At 43.8% G+C, this 12,834-nt stretch overlaps 1 protein-coding gene across 1 annotated transcript in view; it reads right to left on the bottom strand.

The window, feature by feature from the left end:
• FLT3 (fms related receptor tyrosine kinase 3) overlaps nucleotides 1-10,918 on the bottom strand; it is a 41,977-nt gene extending 31,059 nt beyond the window's left edge. Inside the window, exon 1 of the mRNA XM_069030449.1 lies at nucleotides 10,844-10,918. Within this exon, the coding sequence (XP_068886550.1) occupies nucleotides 10,844-10,898 (55 nt within the window). The 5' untranslated portion in view covers nucleotides 10,899-10,918. The remainder of the gene's footprint in view (nucleotides 1-10,843) is intronic.
• Between the last annotated feature and the right edge of the window lie 1,916 nt (nucleotides 10,919-12,834).

Here is a 12,834-nt window from a genome sequence, read left to right as displayed (position 1 = left end):
TCAGTCCTGTGAAGTTCCCACTGATAGGAAAAGGGAAAACATAAGTCCCATTTTCAAAGGGGGAAATAAAAGACCTGAGGAACTACAGGCCAGGCAGTCTCGGTACCTGTCAAGATCATGGAGCAGATCCCCCCAGAAACTATGAGAAGGCACATGGAAAATAAGGAGGTGACTGGTGACAGACAATATGACTTCACTAAGGGCAAATGGCACCTGACAAATCTGGCAGCCTTCTACAACGGGGTTACAGCATTGGTGTGTGAGGGAAGAGCGACTGACATCATCTACCTGGACTCGTACAAAGAGCTGGACACTGTCCTGCACGACATCCTTGTCTCTAAACTGGAGAGATATGAATTTGACAGAGAGACCAATCGGTGGATAAGGAACTGGCTGGATAGTCGATGGCCTAATGTCCAAGTGGAGAGCAGTGATGAGTGGTATTTCTGAGGGGTCGGAATTGGGACCAATAGGGTTTAACATCTTTATCAATGACACGGACAGTGGGATCAAGCGCACCCTCAGCAAGCCTGTTGATGACACCAAGCTGTGTGCTGCAGTCAACACACTGGAGAGAAGGGATGCCATCCACAGGGACCTGGGCTGCCTTGAGGGATGAATCTGGGGGAACCTCATGATGCTCAATAAGGCCAAGTGCAGGGTGCTGCACCCAGGTAAGGGCAATCCCAAGCACAAACCCAGGCTGAGTGGAACATGGATTGAAAGCAGCGCTGGGCAGAAGGTCTCGGGAGTGTTGGTGGATAAGAAGCTCAACATGAGCTGGCAGTGTGCACCTGCAGCACAGAGAGCCAACTTCATCTGGGCTGCATCAAAAGCAGCATGGGCAGCAGGTCAAGGGAGGGGATTCTGACTCTCTACTCTGCTCTTGTGAGACCCCGCCTGGAGTGCTGTGTTCAGCTCTGGGGTACAGAAGGACATGGAGTCATTGGAGCATGTCCAGAGGAGGGCAACAAAGATGATCAGAGGTCAGGAGGACCATTCCTATGGACACAGGCTGAGAGAGTTTGGGCTGTGCAGCCTGGAAAAGAGAAGGCTCTGGGGAGGCCTTTTATCATCTTGCAGGCAGGTAGTGATAGCACAAGAGGAGATGGTTTAAACTGAAAGAGGGCAGGTTTAGATTAAATATTAGGAAGAAATTCTTCACTATGAGGGTGGTGAGGCATTGGATGAGGCTGCTCAGAGCAGCTGCAGGTGCCCCAAGTAGCAGAAGTCCTTTATCCTTATGTATAAGGAGCTGTGTGGGAAAGCTTCTGATTCCTCAAAGGCATCATCCCTCCAGAATGCTTACTATAAGCCTGTCTGCAGGGACTACAGCTTGAAAAGTCACCTTTTAGCCTTAAAGTAAGTAACCATGTACCCACTACTACACGAAATAGAAGTAAGACTGTACAACTGGCTGGGTAAAATGTGTCTCATTTCCACTAATTCCCTAAAGCCAGCTGTCAACAGTACAAATAAGCAGTGAATCATAAAATAACATCTTTCTCCTGGCAACCTGAAATATTTCTGCCTTCAGGCCTTGGCTTTTTGCTTTGTTTTCTTTTTTTACCCCCTCAGCTTCTGAGATGGTGGTACACAAAGCTAGAGTTGAAAGAAGGAAAAAAGGTAAATATATCACAATATACTTGAAGGATGAAAGTGATGAGTCTCTTTCTGCAGGCAATGAAGGAGCAAAACTGGAAGTAGGAAGAAATGAGTAAGAGTTGCTGCCATCTCCTCCTTGCCATTTGTGTCTTCTGGAGCTGTTGGAGTTCTAAACTGGCAACACTTTGACAACCTCTTCTCCTTGGCAAATGTGGATTATGGCTGCGTCTTTCTCATTCAGGCACCCAACATACACTTCATTTAGGTTGCCACCTCTCCACAGCATGCACAGGCAATGGTCTGCTTTTGCAGATGTCTGAGTAAGACCCCGAGTGTGATTCCTAAGAAAGGTGAACGTGATTTCTTTGTGGAGACATGTTTCTCCATTCATTGACAATAAAAATAGTAATAATGGCACTTCTTGAGACATGGAGTGCCAGAGGCAGCTGAAAGGCAGGTATGTGTTAGGTATCTACACCAAGCATGCTGAATTCCTTCCATCAGTGCAACTCAGGTTTCTAGCTCCCTCCCTAGCCTTTCACTAAGTCTTTCTCTGCTCAGCTTTCTTCACTTCTGTTGGTTTCTTGGCTGATTTTGCTTTCACCCTTTTCAAAGCAGAGACCATTCACCTGGCTCACAGTTAGGGATTTAGCTGATGGAAACTCACCTGCATAATACACCAGCAGAAATCACCTGAAAATATGACCTCAAAAGCACAACTCATTTGGCCTGCTGAGCATTCCCTTGCTTTAGGTGTCTGATTTGTGAATAATTTTAGCTTTTGATTGTACAAGCTAGGTCAGTGTATCCCAATGTGGCATTAATCCACTTTTTTGCTCATGTTGCCTTGTTAGAAGGATTCCTAAGGCCACAGCAGAAAAGGGAAGGGTGTATTTAAATACCAACAGGGAGAAGATTTGCAGCTAAAAGTTAGACAGCTGTAGCAACCAGACTGTGAGCGAGACATGCAAACGAAGTGTCTGATGTGCTGGAACTGCATCTGTAAAGGATGGTATATGGGACTATATTCTGGAAGTAGTGAGCCCCCTGACACCCTCATGTGTAAGAGGAAATGTGACTCGTTTTCCTGTAAACTGCAACAGCTTACCACTGCTCTGGTGTGCCTTTATTCCTGTGAAATCCAGGAAGATTTTTACAGTAAGGAAGGATATTTTGAACCTGACATAATTCCAGATGCTTTGCAGTGAGAAACAAATGAGTAATATGATAGTAAGAAGTATTTACATGACATTGAGTGGCCTAAACTTGTGTAGGTCTTAAAGACTTGTGTAGGACAAAATAGAAAATCAGAGCATGAATGAGCCTTTCAGAACAAGTAAAATCAAGAAAAGAAATATTGGGAAAATGGTAATGCTCTAATTTGCTGTCTTGATCTTTAAGCTTCTAGCTGGCCTGTTCAGGGACTGCTGTTATCGTCTGCACATCAGTCATCCTCCTGAAAACCCGAATTAAGAACTGCAGAGACTGAAAGCACTGGGTAAAGAATATCAAATATGTAGCATGCACAATCATATTGCCTATTGCTGAACTAGAGTGAAGCTGAAATGAAAATAAATTACTGCCTCTGAACAATTTATGCCTGTTTGTTTATGCCTGCTTTCCATCTTCATTATCTTTTTATAGGTTATACAAAAATAAAGGCAGTAGGAGAAGTCTTGTTCTCTCTGCAGCCAGAAAAACGTCTAGTTGCCATAAACAGAGCCAAGCTTTCATCAAGATGTGTAGGCACATACTTGGGGAAATGGCTGTAAAAGGCAAAAAGGGAGCTTACGTGTTACGGTGCTGAGAAGAAAGGCCTGAATCTGCTGGAGAGATACCAAACCAAGAAGCTCTGTTTAAGCTAGTTCAGCTATCAGATGAATGGAACTCCTTCCAAAATTTTATTTTCAAATGGGGGGTGAAAAAGATAGCCTTTGGAAAACTGAGAAAACCACTCCAAAATATGCTGAAAGTATGAGTTAATCAGAAAGACAATAGCTTGGGAACTGGAGAACTGTGGAAGATGAAAACCCTTCTCTTCATACCGAGGGATGCATCTTGTGTTTGTGTTCAGCTCAGGATGCTTAATATTTTATATAGGAGTCAGGCCTTTCCTAGACATAGAACAATCTCCCACTCCGCTTTACAGCTCAGAAGATTTACATAAAGCAAACCATGATTTGGGTCTTATTTGGCTTCTGACTATTTTCTCTGGCTGTGACTCTGGATCAACTTCACAAAATTTTCTTCCTGATCAGGGGAGAACTGTTGTTATGTCTGTCATGAATTGCCAGAAACAAATCTTCAAAGTGGTGGCATGGATTAGCTTATTATTCATTCATTAACTCTTGAAACCTCCCCCTTTTGTATGCGGCAGCCTTTTTCTCAAATCGCCTCCAAAGTGGTGGATCCTGAAGTGAGAATTGTACTCAGTATAAATATGGTAATAATCAGAGGGAGGCAGGACAGGTAGAAAGAACTGATCTTAAATTAATTCCTATTTTTTAACCATATCTTATTTCTCTCCCATCAAACTTTTGTCCATCCCCATCTTTTTGCACAGCTTCCTTCCTCAGCACCTTCACCCTTTCAGCTTAAGTAACTCCCAGCTCAGAAAAATATGCACCTTGTGAGTTCATTCTCACATGGTGATGTGGCCAGAGGTGTTGCTCCATGTTTCAGAATAATAACCATGTTAGAACAAGGTTTAACAGGCAAGGTGGGTGACAAGATGCCACTGCTGCAGCTCATGCTAATTGTGACCAGCTGTTGTGACACTGGCTGGGGTATGTCTGGGTCAGGAGCAGTCATTTACCTGGTCTTACCAGCTAATTACAATAAATGTCCTGGGAATTGATTTAATTATTCACAGTCATGTTCAAGCATGATTGAGATTTGAGGCGGAAAGAAGAGCTACAGAGTGTGATAGCTCTATGTGGAGGTTTAGAGGGAGGGGACAAGAATCTCTAGACTTGAATCACTGAGCAGGACAGCAGCGAGAAGAGTGGAGCAGGGGAGGTCGTGTGCTTTCAGAAAGTGCTCATTTCGGGTCTGTGTACCGAGTCAAAAACTAATAATGAGGACCAACACTGCTACTATACAATATCCTAGAATGTTACTGTCACCTGCCAGTCTCGTTTGCCATGGCCTTCAGCCCTTCACGCGGATTATTTTTCCACCTGCATCTGGCACCACCCCTTCCCCCGCCCCCCCGGCTCCTCTCCAATTTCTGCCACCCGCCCAGGCGCTGGCACTCCGCGCTGTTTGTCCCGGGACAGTGTCCGTGCGGGAGCCGCGACCACGGACACGCAGCAGCGCCGGGGAGGCCGTCGGGGCGTGCGGGCGGCAGGGGGCGCTGCGGCCCCGCCCAGCCCCGCGCATCCCGCGCATCCCGGTGCTCCTGCGGGACTGACACCGGGATACAGGCGCAGCGCCGACCCCTAACTCGCCCAGTTCTGGCTCCGGTGTGATTGCAGAGGAGATGCCCTGCTTTTTTATACTCTTAGGGAACGAACCGTGACACAAAATTTCCTTGTAAATTCTTCCATGCGTTAGTTAAATCGCTGATTACTGATTTTATTTTCTTTTTTTTTCTCCCATGGCGCCTCCAGCAAACATTTTCTGGTTTTCTATTGAAAGACAGAAAGCTTAAAAATACTTCAAAAAGCTAGGGAAGGGTCTGGAACATAGGTCTGATGAGGAGTGGCTAAAGGAGTTTAGCCTGGAGGAAAGAAGGCTTATGGTGGACCTTCTTGCTGCCTACAACTACCTTAAAGAAGGTATGGTGAGCTTGGGGATCAGCCCTTTCTCCCAGGTAACAAATCAGAGGATGAGGGGAAATGGACTTAAATTCCATCAAAGGAAGTTTAGATTGGATATCAGGAAAAATTTCTTCAGGAAAGAGTGGTGATTCATTGGAACAGGCTGCCCGGGGAAGTGGTTGAGTCACCATCCCTGGAGGTATTTAAAAGATGTGCAGATGTGGCACTTTGGGACATGGTTTAGTGGTACACTTGGCAGTGCTGGATCAATGTTTGGACTTGATGATCTTAGAGGTCTTGATTCTCTGATTTTGGAAAAAAAAATAGAAAAAAGTTCGGGTTTTCATTTCATAAGAATAACTCGTACAGTAAGAACTTCTTTCTCAGAAGAACACCTTCATGTAGGTTGTGCCCCTGTTTATTATAATGGTCTCAAAAGTGTTTCTTCAGAAGAGATATTAAACTAGAGCTTGTTGTCACAGTGGGTAAACAACCTTTGAGTTTGACTGCTCAGGCTGGTGCTCACAGGGAGCTCACTGAAATCCCTGCTGCTTTAGCCATATTTGGGCCATTCCAGTCACTTGTGATCCAGTTTGCAAAGAATAACTGGGACTGCTGAGGACACCTTTTTTAGGAAGTGGCTGAAAAGTGGCTGAAAACACAGTAAACCTCAGCTACCATGGCAACCTCTCTGAGGAAGAGCCTACATTGTGGCTGGTTCTTCTTCTGCTTCTTGTCCACATCTTCCATGCTCTCAAGGGAGCTTCTTCTCGGCTCCCACATTACCTTTCTACCCCACTTAGTATGGTGAACAATGAGCCACATTAGGAGGTGTTTTGCCAGAAGACAGAGGTCCTTTTGCCTCTGCTCAGCACTGTCAAGGACACACCTGGAATCCTGTGTCAAGCAGTGGGCTCCTCAGTGTAAGAGAGACATGGACATACTGGAGAAAGTGCAGTGGAGGGCCACAAAGATGATTATGGGACAGGAACATCTCTCTTAGGAGGAAAGGCTGAGAGAACTGGGACTGTTCAACCGAGGGAATAGAAGGCTCAGAGATATAAACACCTGAAGGGAGGGTGCAAAGAGGATGGATCCAGGCTCTTCTCAGTTGTGCCCAGTGACACAGAAACAATGGGCACAGACTTTTCCACCATGTGGGTGACCAAATATGGACACACATTGCCCAGAGAGGTGGCGGTCTCTACCCTCAGAAGTATTGAAATGCTACCTGGACAGGGTCCTAAGCAGCTGGCTTTAGGTGGCCCTGCTTGAGCAGTGGGATTGGATCAAATGACCTCCAGGGGTCCATTCCTCAACCCTGCTGTGATTCAATGAACAATTGGACAATTTTGTGAGTAAAGAAGCACTGATGTGATGCCACCACAGAGGCCTCCCATGAATCAGAAAGTGGCATTGGGCTGTCCTTATTCTTGACTATTCTCAAGAGGATGTTTGCTCATGGGAAGGACATGCTTATGCTATTAAGAAGGGGGATAGACAACCCTGAAGTAAGGTAAGCAGATACATCTCATCTAATGACATAAGTAAGTTTTCTTTAACTCTTTTTTTTTTAACTGCTCTGTGTTAAAGTACTCCAGTCTGACACACTCTAGCACTTCTACTGACATCAGTGGAATCGTTAACTTCTTGCAGGCAAAGGCTACTTTAATTTAAGTTAAATGAAAGGTAAAGGTATAAGAGTCCTCACACATAATCAAGAAGGAGAAAAAGATCTGCCTGAAACAGAAATTAAAACATAAGATGGAGATAAAGAACTGATACTTCTTGTCATTCTCGTATGGTAAAACTTCCCTTTTAAATGAAAACAAGTTTCTATAACGGACTAGATGATATTGTCCTTACTTTCCTGGAAGAGGGAATGAGGAGGGAACACAGAAGGCCGGAATTGTATATGGAGGAAAGATGGACAGAAAGAGGGAGAGTGGGATAGAACAATTTTGCTGCAAATAAGAAAAGACAAAAATAAATCTAAGGTATTTGAAAAAAATCATAGTTGCTATTTGGTACTAAATATGGTAAAAATTAACAAAATAAATACTAGCTGTTCTTATTTGTGTCATTAGGAGGTTACGGTTAAAAATAATTGCAATCCTGAAACAGTTGTACAAATGTAAAATCCAATATATTCCTTATTGAGCATATTGTAACAATAAATCACCTTTCAAACTAGCCCTTGTATCTCACACACTGGAAATCTCACCTACCCACAGAGGAGTAAATACTGTCTTACTTCTGCAACGGTAACAGAGCTAAATATCCAGGCAATAAGCTAGCTTTTCTGTCTGTTTGCCCTGCTCATTTTTTCAGCCATTTTAAAGGAAGATTTTCAGAAAACCTAACTCAACCTAGTGATCTAAACCAGCTTCTCAGCTGAAATGTAAGTTTCATGACATTAGAGGGATTTTGAAAGATACATTTTCAGAAGCCTGTGAACAAGAGGTGCTCCATGCTACATTACTTTGGGGGTCATTATAGGAGGGGCTCCTGAAGCAGATGCTGCAGCAGGACAGGATGCCCACAGCTCTGCTCTGCTGACAAACCTGCCTCTGCTGAGCAGCCACAGCAGCAGCACCCACCCACCACTGGGCAGAGATGTGGGGGCAGCCCTGGAAGCCAGGCTGTACTTTGGGCATCTTCCTGCTTCTCAGCAGCTTGTAATATGGGTAACCAGAGGAATTCTCTGAAGAAAAAAAGGGGAAAAGCAAATGGCTCCAAACCTCAAAAGAAGCAAAACACCCATAGATTTACATCCATTGGAAATAACCATTTTCCTGCACAGTCCTTTCACCTTCAGGAATCTTCAGAATGATACCTTATCTTCTGATCCATGAAATATATGGTGACGGATTACCATAAATGTGTGGTCTGCTGGGCCCAACAGTTTCCCTGAGTGAGCAGACCATGTACTGGCCTTATCCAGCATTCACAACCAGCTTGCACCCAAGTTTTTGCATGTTTTGGGAAAGAGACAAGATCAAACTTGATTCCCCCCGGGGTGCCCATTGATTTCACCTTCCTGCCAGTGGCAGGGCTCAGTGCCTGAACTTGCTCTGGAATGTTTGTCAGCTGTTTGGTTGGAGAGAAATCAGTGTATTGCTGGGAGATGAACAGATTGTGCAGGTGGCTGGGTCCCACACATTTCTGGGGTTGTCCTTAAAAAGAAGTGTGCTGGCTCATCTCGTATTTTCCTCTGCCATGGAATGTAATGGAGACTTGTATGTTCTGTGAGGGAGTTTTCAACAGTATTGCCCTATAATATTTGTTCAGTCAGACGCACCATAATCTAATCCGCAGCTGGTCAGAATATGAGTTTGCAGTCCTTGCTCATATAAAATTTCATCTCATTTGCCAGCCACAGGGAGACCTTAGGCAGCTTCTCACACCTCCATTTCTCTCAGCTGCCCTGAAACTGAGTTTCATGAACATCTCTCAGTAAGAAGGGGTGCAATAAAAAAAAAGCGAGAAAGACTGGTTGTCAATGGAAAACTTCCTCTGATGAAAGGTCATTGAAAGTCTTTTTAAAAAATTTCCAGTTTGTAAAACATGAAACTCTTACTGCCTCTGTTCCCAGGCCCCATCCATGCCCCCACCTCATCCACTAATGCAGGGCTAATTGTATGCTAGATAACATTCCCTTTAGCCACCAACTCTTGCTTGGGATGACCAGAAGAATGTAAAATGAGAAACTGGAACAGTGCTTTTAATGTATATAGCTGTATTTACATATATATTGTATTGTATATATTGTTTTCTGGAGTTCTTGGGATTGAATTTCTTGCTGCTGGGGAGCATTTATTTCCAGCCAATAACACAGGCAAGATGTTTGTTCTTTCTTGAAACTTTTGCAGTTCTGAGCCTGTAATTTTAAGACCAACCCGCTGCCTTAAGTCAAAAGATATTGCGGAGATTTTCCTCCAGGTGTTATTATAGTTTAGCTTTCCTTTTCTGGTTAAGTGTTGCCATTTCTGATGACATTGGCTCATCATAGGGATACCATCTGTTGTCTGCACAATTTGTTACTCGGTCTTATCTCTAGACAACAGATTCTTAGAGGAAACACAGGCATTTTTAAGAAAGTAGATATCATTCATTAAATGCTTAACATTTTTTACATCAAAATTATTTTTTAGAGTGATCTGCTACAGACATGTATGGAACTAGCAGTTCTCAGGATTTTTGCGGACAACTCTGTCTCTGATCCTTCAGATCCTAGCTGTTTTGTATGTCCAAAAGCATTTGCATTTTTTTCCCCTATAATAGCCAGCCTTACAAGAAGAAACACTGCCTCCCTGTACACCTTGCCTCGACTAAATAATATCTCAACAGAAAGAACACTACTAGAGGATAACCACATCTTGGGGCTCTCACACCTTTTGCTTTCTCTGCAGAACTGTCTCCTAGCCATGCTGACAGGGGCCTTTGGGCACCATCACATCCCAGATGCTAATAATTTTTATTTATTTTGTTGTGCAGCCTAGCAAAGCTCAGTCAAGAAGAAAACACAGAAATCCCTCTTTGACAGGATTTGCTTGGTAGTATCAGCAGTCATGCAAAGCAGGAGATCATAAAATATTCATTTTCATTTTTACTCCACCTTCTCTTCAAATAGCTCACGTAGACTTTCAACCATGAATGAATAATATCTAACAATTGCTCTTTGAAGTAAATATTATTATCTCTGCATATGGAGCTGAAAGTGGACTACAGGTTGTTAAAAACCTTTCTCATGCATGCATCAGAACTATATCAATCACGAGAAAAACATGCACTCAGTCCTGGATTTTGAATCAGCAAGATTATTTTTGATAGGAACAAGTCATTAATTTTAGAGAAAAACAGTTTCAGGCATTTGAGATGGAAGCAAATGCTATTTCCTTTTTTCATAACAGTTAATTGTTGGGTTGATTTTCAGTAGAGGAAATCAAGCTTTAAATTCCAAAACTCTTCACTCTAACAGTAAATAAAGGTACTTTCTATATATTAATATTATGCCTTCTTCTATTTAGATCATTAAACAACAACAACAAAACCTGCTAAGACAAAAATGCATCATTATATTTCACTCTATCAAGGTATCTGATGCATAGATTATTTATGTGGGAAATTGCATATATATTATTTAAAGTGTTCAGGTCAAACTAGCATTAACAGCAGGAAACACATTTACATCAGAAGAAAGAGGAAAAAAAAAATCAGTAACTTAAATACTTTTTGCCTTGAGCATGAAACGTGTCAGATGCAGTGAGAGCAAAAGCCAAGCTGGGCTGGGAGAAATTATGGTGATGGGAGAAAGAAGAGCATCTCCGGAAGAGAGAAGAAAGGTGAGACAGAAAATAAAAGATTCAAGAGAAAAATAAATCAAAGGAGAAAGGAAGGAAAGATGTGAAGGGATGCAGTGAGAGAGCGGGAAATGGAGACGAAAGGGCCTGAGGAGTGTGATGAGAAGACCTCACCTGCTAGCTGAAATGGAATTCCAGTGGGGCGGCCATGGGGCCAGCTCACTGTCATGGCTGGTGGTGCCCTGCAGTCCCCTGGCCCCACAAGTGAAGCTGAGCCTGCAGGTGGTTGCCTTAAGGGTGCATGTCACTGCCCACAGTGAAACCACTTCTTCAAAAGAGAGGGCTCGAGACCTGAGCCACAAGGAAGCGGCTGTGGGACGCGGAGAAGAGGGGCCTCTCTGGGGGTCAGGAAGCATCTTCTGTCAGAGGATGTCTCCACCAAGCTGAGCAGCTGCCTCTGCTTCAGCTGCTCAGTCTTGAGACCGTTGCTCACGCTTTTACAAAGATATATTTTCTCATGTAAATTTGGTGAAGCAGACTTTTTGCTGTCTCACTTCAACCCTTATTTTTGAAGCAGTTACAATTTCTGCTTTCACGTGCTGGCAGAAAGCCTAATTTTTACAAGTCCTGATGAGGGGAAGAGCAAGTGTTTTGCTAAGCTAAAGAGCTCCAAAAAAAACCCAAAAAATCCAAATGAAATTTGTGAGACACCACGGGAATACCCTGCCGCATCTGTCATTGTGGGCTGGGGGAGGTTTCCCATGCTTGGTGAGCACTTGCTCTGCTGGTGACAGAAGACCTGCTGCAGTCCTCTCCGAGAGCCCAGGGGCTGCCACCCGGGCAGGGAGTGGGCTTGTGCCACGCGGCTGTACTTATACCAGGGGGAACAGGAAACTAGCACTGTTTGCAGGAAGGTTCAAAGCGAGCTACAGCTGTTCTGAAGTTGTTACACAGATTACTTGTCTAGGGGATAAAAATAAAGGCCTCCAGGCTCAGATGTGTGCCTGTAGGGGCACAGTCCTTCAGCCCTCAGCCTGTCCCTGCTTGCCACCTTCCTTGGAGCATAGTGCTTCAGGAGCTGCCTCCTCATCAGCTCCCGGTTGCTGGTGTGTAAGGGGTGGAACTGGCCCAGGCGTAGCTGAATTTGCTGGTGCCAGCAAGCCCCTCTGGTTTGTACCAGAACAGGACATCGCAGAGGGGCAGACAGATCTCCCTACCTTGCACAGCTATGTATCACAGTCACCAGGCAGAGAGTGGATCCAGTTCTAAGGATTAAGCTGGAGCATCTCCTCCATGATACCCCAGGATAGGCTGGGGGATTTTTATTACTTGCTTGGCTGTCGTATTTTATATATAAAGTTATATTTTAATATATTATTCATTCAGTTGTTATTTTTACTTGCCAAGAGCTAAGCATTCATTCTGCAATTGTTCAGAACCTGTGTAAAAAGAATCCCTAAGCAAATAAACTGAGTGTTGGTAAAGTGTTCTCAGAAACATCTCAGAGATGGTATCTAGATTTTTTTATTTTTTATTGATAGCTGGTATCAATAATAAAATATCTTCTGCATTAGAGAAGTCAAAATAAAATTGCAGATGGACCAGAGCTAGACAGGCATACCGCATCTAAAAGAAGACACAGAAAACATCCTAAAGGTAACTGCAGGGGCAATGGGGCACAGAGGCCAGCATTGTTCATGGATATGAATGCATGATCTCTCACAAGACTGCCTTAGAAACACTGACTGAGTCGATAGCATTGTACTGTGGTGCTGAAGACAAGTTTGTGTGTTTTTCAGTGCAAAGGAAGGAGCTGGAATGATATGAAAACTAGGGAGGTACATATTTGCAAAGATGCAAAAATGAGAAAAGGATTGCATGGGCATTAAAGAAATTGATGCAAACATGAAAATACCATGATGACAACAACCTTCCTTGGCTGGCAGGTTGTCCCTATTTTTCCACAGCCCGCACTGGTACACAGTCCCATAGCATGAACGACTTTAAAAGACACCCCTGGAGATTGCCTAGTCCAGTGCATGTTATGCTCAAAACATCATCAGCTAGTACAGGTTGCCCCAGAGCACATCCTGTACAGTTTTAAATACCAACAGGGATGGAGAGTCCACAACTTTTCCTGGCAATATCTTCAGTATGCAAACAAC

The sequence above is a fragment of the Aphelocoma coerulescens genome, chromosome 1 (genome assembly GCF_041296385.1).
Source record: "Aphelocoma coerulescens isolate FSJ_1873_10779 chromosome 1, UR_Acoe_1.0, whole genome shotgun sequence".
Classification (NCBI taxonomy): domain Eukaryota; kingdom Metazoa; phylum Chordata; class Aves; order Passeriformes; family Corvidae; genus Aphelocoma; species Aphelocoma coerulescens.
Note: the sequence above shows the minus strand (reverse complement) of the source record. Positions and strands in the feature narration are given on the sequence as shown.